General features: G+C 44.6%; 1 protein-coding gene across 9 annotated transcripts in view; it reads left to right on the top strand.

Moving 5' to 3' along the window:
• CLEC16A (C-type lectin domain containing 16A) overlaps positions 1 to 22,537 on the top strand; it is a 218,284-nt gene that overhangs the window by 23,567 nt on the left and 172,180 nt on the right. For 8 of the 9 annotated variants that reach the window (XM_063101247.1, XM_063101249.1, XM_063101250.1 and 5 more), the window contains 6 exons: positions 1,340 to 1,488; positions 4,370 to 4,475; positions 6,260 to 6,383; positions 10,041 to 10,215; positions 11,762 to 11,815; positions 15,214 to 15,327. In XM_063101247.1, coding sequence (XP_062957317.1) covers positions 1,340 to 1,488; positions 4,370 to 4,475; positions 6,260 to 6,383; positions 10,041 to 10,215; positions 11,762 to 11,815; positions 15,214 to 15,327 — 722 coding nt within the window. The remainder of the gene's footprint in view (positions 1 to 1,339; positions 1,489 to 4,369; positions 4,476 to 6,259; positions 6,384 to 10,040; positions 10,216 to 11,761; positions 11,816 to 15,213; positions 15,328 to 22,537) is intronic. The other variant, XM_063101251.1, reaches the window with a different exon arrangement.

A 22,537-nucleotide genomic window follows, 5' to 3' on the forward strand; every position in this document is an offset into this window, starting at 1 on the left:
TCTCTACCAAGCCTGCTCAGAGAATGCACAGTGACTTTTCTGAACACAGTGGCTTTCCCAGAGAACTGGCTTCTGAGGAGGACCCAGCCATGGACCCATGCCATGGCCTCACGCCATGGCCTCTGTCATGGTCCCAAGCTCCTGGATGGCTCTTGGTGTCATTGACAGACTGTTCAGTAATACTTTGATTGACTTAAATTAGGTACTTTGATGGCTCCAAGTAACTTAAAGGTTTATTTCCTGCTCATCCAGGAGCAACTGCGTTCAGTCCTGGGAATATGGTAGCTGCGATTGTGAATCTCCCAATAATAGCAGTAAGAATAATGCAGTTAACATGTCAAGGACTTACTCTGTGTCCCATCTGTCCTGCTGGCTTTTGTGCATTGTCTCCTCTAACTCCTACAACAGCCCTGCAAGGAAGGCACTGTTATTCTGTTTCTAGACAAGGAAACCGGGGAGTGGGGAGGGGAATCAGCTTGCCCAGGGCCACACAGCAAGCGGCACAGGTGAGATCTGACATGGGCAGTATGGGTTCAAGTCCACAGTTGAACCCAGAGCCTCCCAACACGAGCATGTGTGGGCAGCCTTGCAGGCCTCTTGTGTACAGTTTTCATTGTCGGCCCCATTGGTGTGTGACAAACACAGGCTGTGGCAGCAGACCTGAATTTGAGTCCCTTCGCTGTGACTTGCTATCTCTGTGTCCTCAGGCAAGTTAATCCACCTTTCGGATCTCTTTTTACTCATCTGCAAAATGGGAAGAATGAGCCCTACTCTGCAAAATTGTCGTGATGATTAATTATAATGTAAAGCACTCAGCCCAGTGCTGGACATGTAGTAAGGAGTTTGGCATAAATTGACCTTTATGAAATCATGTTGCTATATAAGGAGGAGAGAAATCATGTGTAACCCTTTGTGGTATTCAGGGATAATAGTGTGATTTTTGGTGGCAAAATGGGGCAGGTTTTTACCCCCATCCGTGGGTGGTTAGTGAGAATGCCCACACACCGACTAATCTTCCCCACCTCCGGCTCCTTGTTGAACTTCCAGCAATGCAAACGAAACGTTTGAGTGTTTATTTCTATTTGGTGTGGGAGGTGGGGAAGGGCTTTTCTCTGGCATTGACTTTGACTATCTAGTGACTATGCATAATAGGTGATTTCTGTGCTGGTTAAAGGTTAAGCTCTGTGTTAGTTTGTTTAATCCCAGCAACCCAAAGCTTAACCGGTTCAAGAACATTAACGTGGTCATCTGCTTGTTACCTGATGTCCTTTGCTTATATTTCCTCTAGCATGAGTTAACCTGTCTGTTTTGCTTTGTGTTTTTTTTTTTTTCCCTCTAGATTATTTGCTCTCTAATAACTATGTAAATTCAATCATTGTCCATAAATTTGACTTTTCCGATGAGGAGATTATGGCATATTATATATCGTTCCTGAAAACGCTTTCGTTAAAACTCAACAACCACACTGTCCATTTTTTTTACAATGAGGTGAGTAATTGCCAGAGGGGCGCCTTGTGTATAAAGCTATGCCAGTCAGTGTATCGCCTTAGATATGGGTGGTCTTCTGTCCATTTACAAAGAGCTTATGTGCTTTGCAGTCATAATTTTCACAGCAACACTGGTTGACTTTGGCATTCTTTAAAAGAAAAAGGTTTTTTTTATTCAACAAATTACCTTTCTATTTTTAATGTAAAATTCAGTTTGTGCTGAGAGCATTATACTTGGTAGGGAAGAGAAGTGTCCAGAAGTTGTCTTGAGGTAGTGTTACCCTGTGGGAAAAACAGGAACTCTGGTGAGGCCTGGCCTTGCCACTTCCTTGCTGCGTGACCTTAGCAAAGTCCCAGTCACTCCCTGAGCCTCAATCTCCTTCTCTGAGAAACGGGTGAGCATATATACCTTGTGGGGTTTTCAGGGATTGAATTAATTGAGATAATGTCTTCAAAGCATCTCATATGTACTTGGCTTCCTAAAACCCTAGACATTGCTGTTCTTTACAAGCTAATGTTCCTGGTATTCTTTGGGAAAATTATTAACAACTTAAATGAATTGCTACTCTCACAATTCAAAGGAGCTTGAGCAATAAGGTCAGTTTGTCCCGTGTACCAGAAGGTACAAATGCTGACTGTGCTGGGGCTGGTTCATCCTGTGGCTCAGCTGCATCATCAATGGTCCAGACTTTTCCATCTTCTTGTTTCGCTGAATGTACAGTTGGCGTCTGTCCTCGCATTCAACCCCTCATGGTCACAGGATGGCTGCAGCAGCTCCAGACATCACATGCTCCTATGTTGCTGCTGAAATGCTTGATGAGATCACTTCCCTCCTTGTGTTACTTTTTAACTTCAAAAAAAACTTTCCCAGAAGCTTCCCACCAGATTTCCCCTCCAGTCTCACTGGTCAGAATTTTGTCACATTTTTCTCACAGTGTGTCTGGAATTTGGAATGGGCCTTGCAGGGCAGTTCTGGTTTGTTCTCTTTGGAGGCTACAGTCATCTAAAGGCTGGACTGGGGCTGGAGGATCTGCTTCCAAGGTGGTACACTCACATGGGTGGCTTCTTGGTGCTGGTTCTTGGCAGGAGGCTGTGGATCCCCTTTCCATGGGCCTCTTCGTGGGGCTGCTGGAGTTTCGTCACTGCTTAGTGACTGGCTTCATCTAGAGTGAGTGATCCAAGACACCAAGGCAAACTGTGAGGTCCTTTATGGCCCAGCCTCAGAAGTCACATATTAGCTTTGCCATATTCTTTAGGTCACCGAGACCAGCCCTGACTCAGTTTGGTAGAGGACAACACAGCAGATGAATACAGGAGGTGTGGGTCCTTGGGGGCCACCTTGGTGGCTGGCTACTGCACACATGCTGTTTGTGTGGCAGGTGCCTTCTGAGTGGTAGTCCCAACACTGCACAGCCTATATTTGAAGTCAGACTATAGTCCCAAACATAATCTCTGAGTATGGGTAAAATCCACCCAACTGTCCCTTTATTATGTGGCAACAGCAGCCTTAGCCTTTTTTTTTTTTTAATTCCCTATTTCCTTTTCATCTACCACATTCCCAAACTTAAGCCCTACCCAGCAGCCTGAACCTTGATTTTTATTGTTTAGATTAGTAGTGGGAAAGAGCTGGCTTGAAAGGGAAGAAATACTAGCTGTCAACCACAAAATGTGTGACAGCTTGAAAAATTAACATTGTGTAGCCTAATACCTGACATGTAGTAGGTGCTAAATAAATATATCCAGAGTATAGACGGATGATGTCAGCATTCTCCCAAAGGCTCTCTCAGGTGGCAGAAAACCTAACTGCAGAGTTCAGACCAGAGAGATGACCAGATTCTCCCTCCACTCAGGTGCAGCTAGGCATCTGTGCACCCAGCTGCATGGGCAGAGCACTGGGATTCTGGGGCTGGAGTGATGCTTTTCTGGAAGAACACCCTGCTTATCATCAGAGGCATGGCAGGAGTCTCATTTTTTTAAAGGGGCTTGGTTTCCTCTTATATGAGCCAGTATAGTTGCCACTTGTTAGGTGCATACTTGATTTCTAGTCTTCAAAATGGCGTTGTCTTTATTAGACAGTTGTCACTTCAAGCCCCCACTTCCACAGCCAGCCTGGAGGGGCTGGTCTGGAGTTTATGGTTGCTTCTTCCCTATGCCCTCATTCTTTCTCCTGCACTGCTATGGGCACCCACAAAGCTGGATCCTGGATCCTAATTTTCTACAGGGAAATTAGCCACAGGGGGGCAGCAGAGCATGCCACTGTGTGGCTCTAGGTCTAGCTTCTGGTGTCCTTTCTTCTTTAGGCTGGGACAGTGGATTTCTGTGGTTCTGAACTGTTTGATCCATTCTCATCATCCAGAAGACTGCTGGGACCGTCTTCGTTCATGATGATATTTTACACGTTTATGTATTTCCAAACAGAAAATGTAGTAGCTGAGAGAGACTCTGAATTTAGTAAAACTTTACTTTTTAATTAGTTGAAGTGGCAGCTAATAACTAGCATTGTTCTTGAGTGCTTATTAGGTATCAGGTGCTGGGGTAGGCACTGGACCAGAAATGATCTCATGTAATCCTAACAATCATGAAATGGGTATTATTATCCCCATTTTATAGATAAAGAAACAGAGGCTTACAAATATTGTCACACAACTTAGAAGTGGAAGAACCCAGGTCTGCAATTATCTGGACCTTTCTCTCTCTTTTCAATGGCCTCACCTCCCCATGCCTTTTCACATTCCCCACCGGGAGTGAACCATTGGCTTTAGGTTCACATCAGCAACATTTTTTTGGTCTTACTGAAGTGTCTAATGTAATTCAGAAAGCTGGGGTGGGGAAGGCCTGCCTTACAGGTTCGTAACTCATTTTTGGTACTTCTTTTGTTTTAGCACACCAATGACTTTGCCCTGTACACAGAAGCCATCAAATTTTTCAATCACCCTGAAAGCATGGTTAGAATTGCTGTAAGAACCATAACTTTGAATGTGTATAAAGGTAAGTTTCCTTACGAGGTCATGCCTCAGCTGATTTCTAACTTGGCAGCAAGTGCTTGATCCTGTGTGTCTATGCAGACAGTTTTCCCAAAGTGACCAGGGAGCTCATTCATTATAAGCCATGGTTGCTTGTCTCGTGAAAGGTTTGTAGTCATTGAACATTTGGCTGGCCCGGCATTTAAATCTTCATACCACTGCATTTTCCATGTGTATTCAAGTCATGCTTGGTGCTGCTACACGGAAGTAGCAGTGTTATAGGAGAGGCACATGTGGGATTTGGAGTGGCCGTGTTAGAACTGAATAAAGTTAAATAAAACTAAATTGTCTTTTAAATGTTAGATTTTAATTTCTTTGTTTGCACTTGTAAAATATACTTCAATACACCTAGAAGTATTTTATCTTTAATGTACTAAAGCATTTCTCACCGTGGAACAACAGGGGGCAATATTGTATTTCCAATCGGCTATAAACCCCAGCACGGCACTAACAAATTCCTCCCCTTTCTCTTAAAATGTGCTTTATGCCCAAAACATTGCCACCAGGAGAAAGCTCTTCCACGGCTCTCTGTCTGCACTGACACAAAAGGCTGGCCAGCCAGAAGTTTCCTGAACTGCAGTTATCCCTGCAAGGCGATTCCTTGGAAATTCTTTGCCCAATGCCTTGTTATTTCCCCTGTAGTCAGCACAGTGGAGCTGGAATTCCATTTTCTCAGGCATTAAAGGGCTTTGACCTTCATGAGTCAAGATGTTAATACTTGAGATGACCCCAATTTGAGGAGCGGGGCAAGGGGGACTCCTCAGGGACTCACTCCAACCTAGTTCTGGGATTACATTAAATTTAAGAACCTTTCTAAGAGCCCAGTTGGACGGACCCATCCAGAGGTTGCAAACTGAGGGCCCAGGGCTGAATCCAGTCCCATATGGGTTTTAATTGGCTTAGATGGTTTTTGAAAATAACTTATAGTTGCCAATATTTTTAAATTGGGAGATGTTGTGTAATAATCTGGATTTCTGACTTAAAGATGTAGATTTGGCTATCCTGGGCCCGCAGTCCTGCAGGGCAGGGGTCAGCTGACACTGAGAAACAGCTGCCCCTTTTGGGGTTGAGGGCCATGTTCCCCTGGTCACAGGCCAGGCCTGGCAGCTTCACTCACTGGGCCTTCAGCCACCCTGGCAGGGTTCTGAGTTTGCGACCCTGTCCAAGCTGCAGTTGGTTTTGCTGCCACCTGCACTGTTTTCTCTTGTTCTCTTCTAGTGTGTTTCTTTCAGTTTAGATGCCTCCTGCCCTAGCTCTCTATCCCTCTGAGCAGCTGTCTCACTCTCCCAGCTTCTAACCCTAACTGTTGTCTGTTTTTTGCCTTTCCTTCAATGCCGATTCCTGTGTTCCTTATTCCAGTGTCATGTAAGTTATTAACCTCTGGTTTTCCACTTTCTTAACTTATCCTTACATATAAATATAGGAAACTTGCTTGAGAATGGAGTAATTTTCATCGTAGTTTAGCTAAATCCACTGCTGATAAGTAGGCAGTCCAATGCTCTATTAATGTTTAGCCCAACTAATTTATTTTATTAATTATAAAAATAACATAAGAACTGCTTTGATGAGTATAGTTTTATGGATAAGATAAATATTTTCAAGTATTTCCAGGAAAGACAGAAAATTTTAGGTTATAGCAGAGGGCTTTTTCATTGTGGTTTTTTGGTTTTAGGTTTTTTGGGTTTTTTTTAATCTCCCTCAAGTTATTTTTGGTAGCTTGACTTTTTTTTCTTTTGTGAATTTTCTTAGTGGATAACCAGGCCATGCTGCACTATATCAGAGATAAAACTGCTGTCCCTTACTTCTCCAATTTGGTCTGGTTCATCGGGAGCCACGTGATCGAACTTGATAACTGTGTGCAGACTGACGAGGAGTAAGTGACACTCCCGGGGTGCTTAGTAGGTAGACAGGACGGTTAGGGGAGAATTCCGTTTTCATGGAGGAAAGTCAACACGAGAACAGCTCTTACCGACTTATGCGTTGGCAGAGCATGGACTTCCCTACTGTAAATATTCTACCCACCTGTTTATGACAGTGGAAAGTTGGAAACAACTCATGCTTCCCAGAGGGGGATAGAGTAAGTAAATTCAGTACACCCGTAAATAGGGCTGCTAGGCAGCTGGTCAGAACTTTAAGATGATCTGTCAACTGACGAATGGCTAATCAAAATGTGGTATCTTTGTACAGTGGAGTAGTATCTGGCAATAAGAAGGAAGGAAGTATTGACACATGCTATGGCGTGGATGAGCCTCAGAAACATGATGCTAAGTGAGAGGAGCCAGACACAAAGGGCCACATATCATATGATTCCATTTATATGAAATGCCCAGAACAGGCAAACCTAGAGAGTAGATTAGTAGTTTCCTGGGTTTGGGGTGAAGGATGAGGAGGGTATTGTGGGGGGAAATGGGAAGTGACTGCTAATGAGTATAGGGCTTTTTGCAGAGGGAAAAAAAAGGTTCTAAAATTGTAATGATGGTTGGATAACTCTGAATATACTGAAAACTTTTCAGTTGTATACTTTAAATGGGTGAATTTTATGGTGTTTGAATTATATCTCAATAATTTTGTTTTTTTTAAAAAGATTAAGATGGTGATTCTGTCCTCAGAGTGGTAAGTAGACATTTCAGAGCAGGATTCCTCTACCTTGGCACTATTGGCCTTTTGAACTGGATACTTCTTTGTTGTGGGGAACTGTCCTGTGCATTGTAAGATGTTTAGCAGCCTCCCTGGTGCCTACCCAGTAGATGCCAAGGACTCCTTTTCCAGTCGTGACAACCAAAAATGTCTCCAGACATTGCCAAATGTCCCCTTTAAGTCAAAATCACCCTCAGTTGAGAACCACTGCCCCAGAGTGACAGCTTTGCCCAGGCCTGATGAGAGGTACCACTTAGATGGAATCAGGATGCTGAAGGGACCCAGGAAGGAGGTCTCCAAGTGGGAGGGGAGCTAGCTAGCTAGAATGTTAGATCTGATATTGGGAAAGAAGCTAGGATAGGTAGATGGCAAATCTGACTGAGCATTTGGGAAACTAAGAACCCTTATAGTTATGAACAGTCATGGATATGAGACACGATGAGGCACTTAACTCCAGAAAGAACAAAGTTCTCCAAGGAAGGAAATGGAATCATACTCCTCTATTTGTCTAGGCAGTGAACAGTTATGATAACGTCTGTAGAGGATTCATAAAGCAAATGTACCTCACAGGGCCTGGTTTTCCAAAGCCTTGCAGTTTCAAATATTGACCTTGCAAAGGACAGGAAATTTTCCTCAGGCTATAAAGTCTCTGTTGTAAGATACAGATTTGTGGCACAGCAAGGTTGCAGGCTCAAAGACAGACAAGTTACTGATTGATGTGTAAAGATACTGAGAAATTGCTGTAAGAAGGTAATGTTTGCTAAGATCCAGCTTTTGTTGATAGGACCACTTAATTGCCTTCTGGAACGTCATTTGGCTTGTTTCACTGAAAGATACCAGCCTGTATTGTTAAACTATAACCCCAACTATGTTCTCTTGCTGTAACTTCCTGGGCTGAAGAATAAATGCAGGAAGAAAACTCCAATTCGGTGTTAATTTCCCAAATGGAAGAATGCCTCACGCTTGAGGGTCCTGGGATATTAACCCCTTTCTGGGGCTTCTCACTGCTCAAAAGAGATGGGCTTTGAGTAATCTTTGGCGGCTCCATCACCCAGGGGAAAAGGGGTGACAAATCTGTGGGAGACAAGCAACAAACGTCAACATGCCAGTTACTGATAACTACTACTGGGGAAGGGGTGGAGGGAACGCTAGGAGTTCTGTCATAACAGAAGGATGCTAGATAATATCTAGGATAGCTCAGTCACAAAATAGAAGTCCACCATCTGCAGAGACCACTGAAAGAGTTACAAACTGCCTCCTCTGGGGCGGGGGTGGGAGGGCTGGGCCAGGAGGTGCTATTTTCATTATCAGCTTATCAACGCAATTTGAATTTTAAACCCATCTGTGTGCATTCCTTTGATAAGGTATTTTTGAATCTAGTATTAAAAAGTGAAGTACATTAAATATCCTAATAAAAAAATTTCTTCTCATTATGTGTTATTAAGTGAGGAAGTGTCAAACGTGTGTAAATGTTCTAGGTCTCAGTGTGTTGGATTCATAGATGTTCATTATACTATTAGGCTTGTGAAATATTTATAGCAAATACATATATTATAAATATTTGCTATAAGTACTAAATATTTGTTATAAATATGAAAGTATAATAAGGAATAATTATCTAAAATTATGTAAAAGAAGCAAAGTTGATTCTGTTTTTACTTGTTTTTTTAAAGCACATACAGTTAGAGGGATAGATATGTAACACCTGTATTTTAGATGTGACTTAGGGAGGGATAAAAATGTGGAAAAACAGACAGTAGGGTCATAAGTCACAAAATGTTAATAGTGGATATCTGTTAGTGGTGGGATTTCAGGAGGCTTTGATTTTGCTTTTATTTCCTTCTCCAATTGTCTGTTTTCTAAAATGACTATTATTTGAGTAATAATAATACAAACAAAATGTCTCACTCTAGCTAGATTGCTCTTTGCAACAGACACCACTTTGGCACTGGTGAAAGTGTACCCACCAGCTGTTTCCATTCTGTCCTTCTAGAGTGTGAAGCTCACTCCCCCCAGGAGACCCAACCAGTGTGCCTGTCGCTAACTGCAAGGAGACAGAGGCTTCTGGGGCAGGGGCCTGGGGGAAGGGACGTTTCATCCTTGTTCCATGTCTCACATGTGGTCAGGGCCAGTGGGTCGGTCACGGCTGCTGTGGCCTGCTTTTCTCTTTAGAACTCTGGGGCATTTTAATTAGTGATGATTTATTGCTCCATTAATACTGCTTATCTTGGGAGCTGGGGGAATCTTGCCACAGGGGCCAGTGGCTACTCTTGTGTAATGGCTTACTATAAGAGTTGAACTGTAGTAAATCTATGGATGTGGTATTTTGTGAATGATCTTTTATTTTATTTATTTATTTATTTATTTATTTATTTATTTATTTATTTATTTGTCTTTTTGCGACCGGCTGCACCGCGCTCAGCCAGTGAGCGCACCGGCCATCCTTATATAGGATCCGAACCCGCGGCGGGAGCACTGCTGCGCTCCCAGCGCCGCACTCTCCCGAGTGCGCCACGGGGTCGGCCCAATGTGAATGATCTTTTAAATAAAAGAAAACTTTACATAATTTTTAAAAAAAGAAAAAAGTGCTTAGCTGTTTTTTGCTCTGTTTACTCCATTTGTTTTGGGCTGTGGTTGTGGGGTGACTTGTACTGAGGCCCCCAGAGGGTGGAGAACCCCAGGAGTTCCCTGAAATTGATTGCAGTGAACCTATCTATTTTCCTTTTGTTTATCTCATCAGCAGGGGCCAGGGCAAGTGGCTCTTGAGACTAGCTCAAATATTGGTTTGTATGAATGAATGTGCCCCCAGTAATCTAAGTCTCAGGCCATTGGTTATAGGTTTCTAGGCTCCCAGTTTCAGTCTTCAGGCTGAGGTGGTTTTTTCTCTTGGCAGGCACCGGAATCGGGGGAAACTGAGTGACCTGGTAGCTGAGCACCTGGACCACCTGCACTATCTCAATGACATCCTGATCATCAACTGTGAGTTTCTCAACGATGTGCTCACAGACCACCTGCTCAACAGGCTTTTCCTGCCCCTCTACGTGTACTCACTAGAGAACCAGGACAAGGTGGGTCTGGGGGGCCTGGCCCCATTACTCCTGCTGGCTTGTGGCTGTCTTCAAAAGGGGAGAGAACAGTCGCCTTGAATGGGGCTGAACTCTGCAAAGGACTGGGGCTTTGAGCCTGTGGGAGATTCCTTCCTTTCAAAGCACATTGGTTTCCTTTCCTATCCTCATATTTCCTGAGAGAGAGAGACTGTGTGTGTGTGTGTGTGTGTGTGTGTGTGTGTGTGTGTGTGTGTGTGTGTGTGTGTGTGAGAGAGAGAGAGAGAGAGAGAGAGAGAGAGAGAGAGAAGACTGTAAAAGTGAATGAGAAAAGATGGCTGACATCAGAAGGAAACGGGAAGCCTTTACGAATTTAGGTTTTTGGTTTCTGTGCATTCTTCCCTGAGGTGTTCTCATCTCCAGTCACTTTTTCTAATAGTTGCCAGAACTAATTGATTTGAAGAAGATCCAGACAACAACCAAACTTGCATAGAATGACCGGGAAGGGATGGAGTGCCCTCGGAGAAGGATCCCAGGGCAGTGCTTGTCCACAGCGAGCAGGCCTCAGAGCCCTCTGTGGGGATGGTGGGTGGGGACATACAACTCCTCCATACCTTCTCCCCCTCTCTCATCTGGTTCAGTGGGTCTGGGCTGGGCCCAGGAATCCGCATATTTAACCTGCCCCCCAGGTGACTGTGAGTGAGAAATGCTGCCTCAGGGAGGCTGTATGCGGTCTCTCCAGAGTTAAGGGGGTTGAGAGAAAGATAGAAGAGGCCTCAGCAGGAGCAGGACAGAGGCAGCTGGTCACCCTGCAGGGCTTTGGCCTCTGCAGATGTGTTCCAGGGGATGTAGATTTCTTTCTGGAGATGGAACATGGGGATTCTTTCTACAAATAAAAGAAAACTGCAACCCTAATTAGATCTACCAGAGGCAGCTCTGGAGAGCATAGACAAAGCATGGGAATTGGAGTGTTTAGACCTGGGTTCAGATTCTGCCTCCTCCCTTCCATAACTCTGTGACCTTAGACAAGGCTGTCCAGCTCACTGAGCCCCTTTGGATGCAATATGAGGGTCCTAAGGAACCCTCCCTCATGAGGTTGACGTGAGATGGAGCATCTTGAAGCTCAGTACAAACAAGGGGCTTTTTTGAGGCCAGAGTGCCCCAAATTACCCCCTCCCCCATGCTTTGAAAATTCCTTTCCAAGAACATGTCTTTTGGGGCCCTCTCCTGCTGAGGCTTTTGGTGCCCCACCTGGAGGGAATGAACATTCTGGGTAATATAAGGAGCAAGTTCTGCTCTTGGGTCAACCTCTAATCCATGACTTGTGTTGAAAGATTTCTCAGGTGGAGAAGTGGTGGCCTTGCAGCAGTACTGAGTGGGATTAGGCTGCAAATGTATTTTGCAGAGTGGATTTTTGACCACCAGCAGGAAAGGGCAGCCTTAGGATTGTGGAGGAAGTCAGGGGAACAGGGCATCTCTCGTTCACACAGGTGGCTTTTGGCTTTGTGTATTTCATGTTGTTCACTTGTTTGACCTGGGATTTCTCTCTCTCTCCCCCAACCTCCCCTAGGGAGGAGAACAACCGAAAATCAGCCTGCCGGTGTCTCTCTATCTTCTGTCGCAGGTAAGTTTGATCATTCACCCGTGACCCCACCACAGTTGGGATCCCTTGGAGTGCTGCTGCCTTTCAGGAAATCTGTAGGTCACACTGCCACATCTTCTCTCTCTATGACTCCTATCTTCAAATAAAATAACAATAAAAAGAAAGGGGCATTCTATTTTCCAGACCCTGAGTAGAGGTGGTTTGTATCTTCTTCATGGTTGGGGATAAAAATTGAAAGAGAAATGAAAAATAAATCAAACCTGGCACTTGTTTACAGGTAGTTGATTTTTACCATGAGGACTGAGGTTTCGAGAACAACTGAGGAGTGCTCTAAATACCCTGGAAATGGTGGCTACATGGCTCTTATTCACAGTGTTTTTAAACAAGCCCCACACTGCAGGACCCATGGTGTGCATACACACAGCAACCTTGGGGTAACAAACTTCCTGTAATGAGGCTATTTTAAAAGGCTTTTGTCATGGTTCTAGTTCCCAGATTACCTTCTGGAAGGTGTCTTGTAGCAGCCGCAGCTCCCAGGTTTTGTGTCTTGAGCCAATTTGTTTGCCTCCCCTCCTTAAACAAGTGTGTTTCCTTCTCGTAATTATGTAATATTTACAAGAAGGGAAAAACTCCATGGTGACTCAGTTACATAACTTCAAAAATATTTTTATTACAAGCAGTCCAGACCATCTCATTAGACTGTCAAGTACTCAGACATTTGACCAGAGCTCTGTTCCCACTTCTGCAATGGCCCAGGTATTTATTCACTTTGATGAGAGACTATCCTTCTAACTTGATCACCCACTATTTCCAGTTTGGGGTAAGGCTGTCTCCAGTTGGCCTGAGAAGAGAGATTCAGGCACCGCCTCCTCCCAGCGGGTAGGCCCATCAGGATCCGGATGTGGCCTGGCCACTGCTCATGTCCCTGAGTCTTGTTCTGGGTGCTGTGTTTGCTCAGAGCTCTGCATGGTGCCGACTCTGTCTGAATGCCCCTGTGTGTGATAGAGCTCAGTACAAACCCAGCCTCTCCTGGAAGCTTTTTCTGCCGCCTCATTACCGATCTGCCAGCATCTCCTGCTTGGGATTCTGGGAGTCTGGCAGGACCCCCACAGGCCAGTTGCTCAGCTATAGGAGGCCCCTGGAAAGTGTCCTCAGGACCCTTCAGCTGTTGGAGCATTGCATGGGCAGGGTCTTCTCTGGGGAGCGTGGCTGCCAAACCCCCACAGCTGGTACTTTAGTGGAGAGAAGTTATACCTTTACTCTAAGAACCCCTTTCTCCTGTTTTCTTAGTGAAGGACAAGTAGTTCAGACATCTGATTACTTGTTTTAATACCTTGCAGAAAGCATAGTTTGTAATTCAGGGTTCCTCAAACTTAAGTAACAGCCCCCTTTTAAAGATAAAAATCTCAAGCCCTTTTTCCCCCTGCATTTTCATTTAGCTTAATTATAATGTGGCCTACATGTGTGAAAACCTAAAGTCCTGTGTCCTTAAAGCCCCTATCTCACTATAAAATCAATATATACTTACAAATTATTTTATAAGCACAGCCACAAAACCACAAAAATTCACATTGATGACAATTTAATATGAACAGGTGATGCTGTCCTCCAGAAACTAAACTGGCCTGTGCATACTTCCAAGTACGCTGCGGTGACTTGCTCTCCTCCTTTGCCCAGTTCAGAGCCAGGAAAATGAGCACTGTGAATCAGTTGGCCTTTGGGGGACCTTAGAAGGTGCTCACAGCATGTTCATAGACTGAATAAAAGAATGAATAAATCATCAACTAAGGTCACATTCATATCAGGTGAGCAGGTGCCTAGTAGATATTTGTGAAGTGAGTGAACTCAGTGATTGGGGTTTAGTTTTCCGGTCGAGTGAAGTGTGGCAGTAATTTGGCCATGATGAAGGTGAGAAAAACCGTCACCATCATCATTGCCTAAATTTGAGTCCCTGCCACAGCCCTGGACATTCATTAACTTATTTGATTACACTATATAGTCTCTATGATAATAAAGATCTCCCCAATATTTTAAAAACAAATGTGCTTTTTTTTTTTTTAAGGTAGGTGCCATATTTGGCTATTCTGGTCTGTACCTTTTATTTAATTTAAATTGTATTTATTTGTTTGAATAATATATTCCCTCTAATCAAACATGGTATGTGGGGAAAAGAAGTCACCCTAATACCCCTTGTCCCCTAGTCACCCAGTCCCATTCCTCAGAGGCAGCCAGTGTTAGTTTCTGCCTTTATTTTTTTTTTATACAATATATATATATTTTTTCCTTAACAAAAACCATTTTTAAAGTTAAAAAGTTCAGTTTCCTTTCTAATTTTGTTCAGGCTCCTAATTTCTGTCCACAGAGACAACTAGTTATAGGGTTCTCATATGTCCTTTTAGAGACATTCTCTGCTAGGGGTTCTTAACTGGGGACATCTGACAATGCCTGGAGATGTTTTTGGTTGTCATGACTTAGGCAAGGGGTGCTACTGGCATTTAGTGGGTAGAGGTCAAGGATGCTGCTAAATGTCCTACAGTGTCAGGACAGGCCACAGTTTCATTAGTGACAAGACTGAGGAACACTGTTGTGTGTATATATAAATAAGCAAATACAAACATGCTCACACATTCTTTTTATATGCAAATAGAAGGTACAACCAACACTGTGCTACACCCTGTTGCCTTTACATTTTAAAACAAAATAGCAGGTGTGTCTAGGGCACCTTTGCAAGGCAGTTTTGAATACCCTGACTCCTAAAGCCGTTCCTTTGAATGCTGGGCAACAGGGTGGGGTAACAGGGCCAGCTAAGACAGCCCAGAGCTTTCTGATTTTGCATGCTGGCATGACTGGGTCTGTGTCTGGCTTGTGTGGCTTTTCTTTCCCATAGTTTCCACACCTACCGACCCTGCCTTGCGAGCTCAGTATGCTAAAACCCGCCGCAGGGGTCAGAGCTCATTCCAGCAATAGAATCTCTATGGAGCTGATCCTTTGCCCAAGTCCTTGATTGGAACAAAATTTGCTGGCCCCTTCTTCCCTATAACTGAAATATTGGGACAGTGCCTTCTCGTCTCATCATAATCGAATTTGACACTAAAATGCCCGTGGAAAGGAAGGAGTGTGCTGCGTTGGCTGTTCCTTTCCCACATTGCTCCACTTCAGCCAGATTTGGCTGTAGCCAGCCACGAGGGACGGTCTCGCCTTAATGCACTTCCTTCCGAGGAAGACCAGCCAGCCAAATAGACAACAATCTGAAGGACAGGCCAGCCTTAGAGGAAGACTTTTACTAATTTCACCTAAATGTGACCCATTCTTTGGATTTTGCCTCACAGGGATTACTGCTTAATACAGGATTTATGTAGCCCAGCCTGGTTGAAGGGCCGCACACTTTAATGCAAATCCTCTTTCTTCTTTTTCACCAGGTCTTCCTAATTATACATCATGCACCGCTGGTGAACTCATTAGCTGAAGTCATTCTGAATGGTGATCTGTCTGAGATGTACGCTAAGACTGAACAGGATGTTCAGAGAAGTTGTGTAAGTCATTAGCTTTAGGACAATTTTTCAACTTTGATAAGAAGCCTTTGCTCATTTTGTTAATCTGTGTGTTTCTCTAATATCAGAAACCAACGTTCTGCTTATACAGCAATGATGATACATAAGCTGGTCTGGGATTCAAGGAACCAAATCAGAGTCTTGAAATGTATACCCAGGAAAATTGTATTTGAGAGTGAATTTGAGTGATCATATGTTATTAAACTTGGAATTGAACTACTCTGGGCCTCAGATTGTGTATCTGCAAGACACTGTTATTAGGACAGAATGAGAGACTGCCTTGTCTAGAGCACAGATATCTGCAGAGGTTAGGCAGTGAACATCTATGAATGATGCAGGCTTCTGGGTGAGAGCAGTAAGGAGTGGTGGGGACTATGGCAAATTGGAGAACTATATGCCTTGTTTATGAGCAGTTGCTGCTCCACCCCAGCCTGCAGTTGTTCTGTAGGAATGTGAATGTAGTATTGCCAAGTTTTCTCATGTTTCCAGAGAAGCTGAAAATCTGCATTTTTATGTAAAATCAGACTCTTAAGTTTTAAGTTATCACCAAATTATGTACTAAAGAAAGTATGTTTATGGTCTGTGGGAACCTTAGAGTTGTACTTCAAACACTACTAAAGGAAAATACCTGATGGCCAGTGTTGTGACTTCTCCTGAGGCTTTCCCCATTTGTCCCCTGTATATCTGTGTTGTTGTCCTCCTACTGTCCTGCTTGTGTGTCCTGAGCTCCTTAGTACTAATCCAACATGCTTTTCCCCCAGTACACCCTGTGTTTCTGCCTCCGTGCTTGTGTTCTTGCCACACGCACAGCCTGTAAGGCCCTTACTTCTGGTTCGCTCTCGTCAAAGGTCCTACCTACTCTGAGTTCCTTATGGCAGGCATCTTGTCTATCATCATATGGGCTGTAGCATGGACTTGGCATACGTGTCAGAGATGAGCACAGAGTGTTTTATACAAAGACAGTTTCATGAGGATTCTGTTTCTGCGGTCAGGTGCTCAGGCAATAGGCACAAAGGTAAAAGGGTTGGGCTTGCCCTGGGGCAGTAGACTGTTGCCATACCTGGATGAGTGAGTGGATTCTGATACTGCAGATGAAAGGCCACCACTGTATAGAATACAATTATAAGAGGCCCCTGCCCTTCCAGTTTTTCTGGTTTACAGTAGTCCAGCCAGGCCATTTTGCTATTCAGGGGAGTGTTTGAGCCTCTGAAAAGGTTCCCAGAAATTTTCTGTCCTTGGTGGTGATAGAGTTCATTCAGCTGAATTGAATGAGGCCTTTTCATGGCCCTCATCTGGCTTATGCCTTTCTTGATTCATTCAACGTGTGTTTATTAAGCCCTTTTTTGGAGGCCAGGCATCATGCTGGTTTTGGGGATATACAAAACCATAAATAGTCTCTGTCACTTGGAGCTTTACAGACCAGTAGAGAGATGGATGTAGATCAAATATGCAAATAAGAGTATTATCTCAGGTCTTATAAGTGTTCTAATGGGAAGAAGTGTTTGGTAAGAGGATTTCATCTGGAGGCGACAGGGTGCTGTGTTGAATAGGAAAGACTCCACTCGTGGTCCATCTCATGACAACAGGTGGTCTGGAAAATATGTAGCTGATTGTGTTTATGGAGTCAGAGATATTTCTCTGCAACTTTCTTCACCTAGCTTTTTGCTAAAAATGCTAGTAAGGAAATGCTGAGTCAGAAGAATCAGTAGGGCCTCCAGGCAGAGCTGCCAAGCACCCCACCAGCTGGGGAACCATGGGCAGGTCGTTTCACCTGTGTAGAAAACATAGAAAGCAAGCCGTGCTCTGGAGGGCTGTCGGTGAGGATGTGGAGAAAATATATTTAAAGTGCCCATCAAGTGCCTGACAAGTTGCATGCTGGCCCTCAGATATGTTTGGTTTGGTCTTCACAGTGTTTAAAAGAAAATTTTATGAATTGCTAACATTAAAATTTAGGAAGTTTCACATCAAAGTCTGGATTCTGGAATCTCTTGAACAGTCAGAAGATCTGGTCCCCATATGCACATGTTTCTGCAGGAAGCTCCGCAGACCCTGCCACCCTTTGATGAGGCATGTGTTCGCCATTAAATTTGCCTAGTCTCCACCCAGCTCGCTGCTGACACCATATTTACTTTATAACAATTTGGGATGTATTGAGTGCTATTGGACTTTCTTTTGTCGCATGATTTCTAGACTCCAAGTTAGCTGCTAAGGTTTCATCTCAGAATGTCTTCCTATAAGATACTCATTACAGTGCTGAAGTTAGACTTAGTGTTCAAAAAAATAAACCCAGTGACTGTTGGGGCTCTTGGGTTTGTAGGGGATTTTTTTAAATTGTGGTAAGAATACTGAGCATGAGATCTATCCTCTTAACAAAATTTTAAGTGTATAATACATTCTTGTTGACAACAGGCACAATTTTGTCGGGCAGGTCTCTAGAACTCATTTATCTTGCATTACTGAAATTTCAGAAGTCCATGTGTTATCCATTGTGCTATGGAGTGACCTGCATAACCAAAACTTTATACCTACTTAACAACACCACCCCATTTCCCCCAGCCCTCAGCCCTCGCAAGCACTGTTCTACTCTCTGCTTCTATGAGTTTGACAATTTTAGATACCCCATATAAGGGGAATCATGCAGTATTTGTCTTTTTGTCATTGGCTTATTTCACTTAGCATAATGTCCTCGAGGTTCATTCCTGTTGTCCCATATGGCAGAATTTCCTTCTTTTTAAAGGATGAATAGTATTCCATTGTGTGCATTTACCACATTTTCTTTATCCATTCATCCATCAATATGCAGTTCTGTAAACTGAAATTTTTTACTGAGATAATTGCAGATTTGCATGCAGTTGTAAGAAATAATACAGAGAGATCTTCCCTAGTTTCCCCCAACAGTAACATCTTGCAAAACTGTAGTACGACAGCACAAGCAGGATATTGACATTAATATGTGGGGGTTTGCAGTTGGTGCAAAAGTGAATTGCAAGTTACTAGTGACATCTCAGCTTAGGATACCCATTTTAGTTGGACTCTCTAATTAGAGGGAGCATTTAGGAGACCTGTTCTTTCTCCCAATGGCCTCTTCTTGGGATGAAGGTCCCACCTCCATTGTGAGAAACAAACTGCCTTTGGGATACAAGTGGTGGGCACCTGAACTGAAAACTAGACCCTTTCTAGTGTGGAAGGAGTTGCTAACCCCAGTGAAAGTGCTGGCTTTCTACTTCTGGTTGTTACCTCTCCCCTGTGTGAAATTGAAGCTTGTTGTATTCTGATGACTACAGTTGAAATTCGGGAAGAGTGAGAGGTGGGTCTCATCTGACTTGTTTGACAATAGTCCTGGTACGATTTACCTTCCTTCCCTACGAGCGTGATCAGTCTCCTATTGTTTCCTGCCTAACTCGGATGTGGTTTGATCATACTTGTTTTAAGTTTCTTGGTCTTTTTTAACCTACTTTCTCCTTCCCGTAATTTGTAGATAAGTTACTGGTATTGCTTCATTTTTACCAGCAGACCTTTCACAAAACCAAACCAAAATTAAAGAGAGAAGCAGAGGGGAGAGCACAGTTATTTGAAAGGACTGTAATTTAGGGCTAAATTAAAAACACATCGGCATGGTTAGATAAATGTCTAATTGAAATTCATCCGTGCATTAAAATCATATGGTTCCACCTACAAGAGAATTCTTGCTGTAATTCCAAAGCAGAACAGATAGTGTTTCTTGTCTGGGGAAATAGAGTAAGAGAACACTGATTCTGAAACTGCTAACATCTCATTATTTTTGCAGAATGAACATATAAGATTAGAATTTGGGATATGCATCATTACCTGTAGGTACTTATTTTTTTCATCTGGGTTTCTGTGGAATAGTTTCCTTGGTGTTTGCATTCCTCATCCATTCCTTCAGCAGATGTCTGAGTACTTGTGCTGAGAGATTAGAGACATGGTGATGCATGGGAAAGACTCGACCCCTGTCTCCACTGAGGACAAGGGACCATGTCTCAAGATGCCTGCGTGGCCTGTGCCATCATGGGGCTGGCCAGGGATGCTCAGGAGGCTCTTGGTGTAGGAATGAACGATGGAATGGGTTAAGAGGTGGCAGAGTCACAGGGCTCTCATGACATTCTCGTAATGACTCCCAGAGCAGAAATTGCTTCTGAGCCTGCCCCTCACATGCCACCTTCTCTTTGCTTCAGAGCCAGGGTTTGGGGAGGGAGTGTTGGGGTGGGTTGCTTTGGTGATGTTCCACATGCCATGTTAAGAGGCAGCCTGGAGGAGTGGACTTTGGAGCCAGACTCTCCAGGCTCCTCAAACCCGAGCTCCTCGTTGGCCCAGGTGTCCCAGGACGAGCTTTCCACCTCTCTGAGCCTTGGTGTCCTCACCCCTACAGTGAGAAAAACAAACATGAGTTGTGGTGAGGAGTGAATGCTGTGTAGATTGCTTATTCCAGAGCCTAGCATACATTGTGCATGTAAAGGTTAAATGGCTTCGTTATAGATCTTAGTTTCTGAGGCGGCACGGTGAGTATGCACCCTCCACTTAGGACCTCCCTTCCCAGGCTGGCGAGTTGTCTCTGGACCAATGGACCTGGAGGCATATGCAATGCACCCTTCAGGAGGTGCCTTCTGAGCAGACACTGAGGCGTGGAGGGCAGAAGTGTCAGAGGTGACGATGTTGACAAAGGCAGAACTAATAGTAAACATTGCCATCTAGTGACAGTGGGCTAAGCTGCCTATTTGCATTCTGTGCCTTCTGACCCAGCTGGCCCAAGGTTTAATCTCTGGAAAATGCAAATATGTAACTACTAATGTGTGTTCACACACATCACATGGTTGGTTGGCTGTGAATTCAGGATGGGGTCTAAGGATTCCAGGACAGAATAGGCTTGCTTGTCCCAAAATAAGGATGTCAACTCTCTCTCTATAAGCGCCACTTCTAGTTGGGATGGTGTCCCACTGATTCTCTGGGAATCCGAAAGAATGAGTGCACACCTAAAATGTTAGCCACCAGTTCTCTGCGTGACACTTGTCACTTCTAGCAGCTGGGCCTTCCGTTTAGCGGGATGCTCCACCAGGATGTGGTGTGTGGAACAAGCGGCCAGGAAAGTAGCAGCCTTGCTTCTCTGGGCTGTGTGCTCGCAGATTCAGAGCATTAATAATTGCCTTGGTCCCCTCGTCACTGATGCTGTCTTTCCAACCCTGGCTTGCATCTGAGGGCAGCTGGGTCCCCCACGCACTGCATGCATCAGGCAGAATAGCACCCCTACCACCAGGATTAAAGCTTCTCCTCATCTTTTAGTGACCCTGAGCTTACTGATGACCCCAGCTAGTCAGCACTGGTTCTGAAGCATACACATTCTTCTCCCTGAGAGTGGTAATAGACTTCTGGGAGAGGGTTGGTTGTGATACCAAAGGGGAAAAGTAGACTTCTATAATTCAAGGGCCTAATCGATCCAGTTGCAAACCTTCCCACAAGAGAGGTAGAACTCAGTGTGTATTCTCCCTTTTTGGGGGCCATTGTGGTCTGTTCTCTAATCTCTCAGTGGAATTACAGCTCCCAGGCACCGTTGTCACCTGCAGAAGTATTAAATGTGGTAGTTCTGGTTCATGCATAAGAAGATTTGACAGAATCAGAGAAAATCCAGGGTGTGACATGTTCTGCCTATCAAGGAGGGCTTCATTTTCTTAGAAGTGGTTGCCTCTCTCTACGCCCAGGGCAGAAAGTAGGCGAGCCCACAGATGGAAGAAGCAGCCTTTCACCAGACTCCAGGTAACTAGGACTGAAAGCCAGGGGTACTGATCTTGGTCCAGTTGGCCAGAGAAAGGCCAGGGACCTTCAGAATTGTCACGTCCTGCAGGAGCAAATAGGCAAAACCAGAGTAGGAAGAGTGGACAGAGATGAGGAGAGGGGCACATGGTGGTGAAGGCTCATGACTCAAGCAGGCCCTACCTGGCTTTTCTGTGTCTACCGTGCACAGAACAGGCTGAGGGCAGCCACAAGGCTGGAGCTGGCTCCGTGGTGGAAAGTGGGATCGCACTCCCTTGCCGAATGGGGACCTTCCCTAGTCTGCACTGTGCCATTGGTGATTTCTTCCAGATTTCAGCCAGAGTCTGGAAACCAAGGGCAGGGACAGACAAATGAGGCCCCCACCACTTCTCATGTCTATGCCCTGGGGCTTTGTTAGTTTTCATGACCAGGCTGTCTTCTTTGGGTATTTGCGATTTTTAACCAGACTTTGAGTTACCTGAAGCTGGGTCAGTATTATTTATTCATCTATTCAACAAATAATTATTGGGTATCTACCACGTACCGGGCACTATTCTAGGCACTGGAGATACAGCAGTGAGTAAAACAAAGACCCCTGACCTCCAGGAGCTTCCGGTTTCATGAGAAGAGATTGAGGAACAATAAAACTGGTAGTAAATGTGATAGCATGTTAGATGTGAGAAGCTCTAGAAAAGCAGTAGCAAAGCAGAGAAAGGAATGGGGCAGTGCAGGGAGGTGTAGGTAGGGTCTAGTTCTCAATAGGGTATGAGCGTAGACTTGAAGGAAGCGAGGGAGCGAACCACGTAGCTATCTGGGGGAAGAGCCTTTTGGCCGGAAAGAACAGCCAGTGCAAAGGCCCTGAGGTGGGACTGCCTGGTGTACTGGAGGAGCAGCAAGGAGCAGAGTGGCGAGGGTGTGCAAAGTATGAGATGAGTGCAGGGAGGAGACAAGGGCCCAAGGCATGTGGAGCTTTGGGGGCCACTGGAGGACTCTGGTGTTGACACTGAGGGATATGGGAACCTCTTCCTCACTGTGCCCCAGTGTTTAGCATGGTTTCTGTTGTAAACACTGACTGTCCTGACATAATGAGTCTTGGCGAGGGTATCAATACCAACCACATCTCTAGTGAGCCCTGGAAATCCAGTCTTGGTCAGTGCCAAAGTCCTCAAATCAGGAAACTGGGTTTTGCTTGGGGATGCTTCATCTGATGGGAGGCCAGGGGGGGCTGAACATGGGTGAGAGGGGGCCACTCTGCTTACTTCCCGGAGACATCTGCCCTTTCCGGGCCCTCCAGCAGCTTTAACAACAGTGGGGGCTGGTGGTCATGGTGTGAGTCACTCGTTTCATGGCTGAGCGTGGAGCACCTCTCATCCAGGAGGTGTTTACCAACAGGGTTTCCCGAGAGAGTTCTGAGGCCCATGGAGCG

The sequence above is a fragment of the Cynocephalus volans genome, chromosome 6, assembly GCF_027409185.1.
Source record: "Cynocephalus volans isolate mCynVol1 chromosome 6, mCynVol1.pri, whole genome shotgun sequence".
NCBI classification, from domain to species: Eukaryota; Metazoa; Chordata; class Mammalia; order Dermoptera; family Cynocephalidae; genus Cynocephalus; species Cynocephalus volans.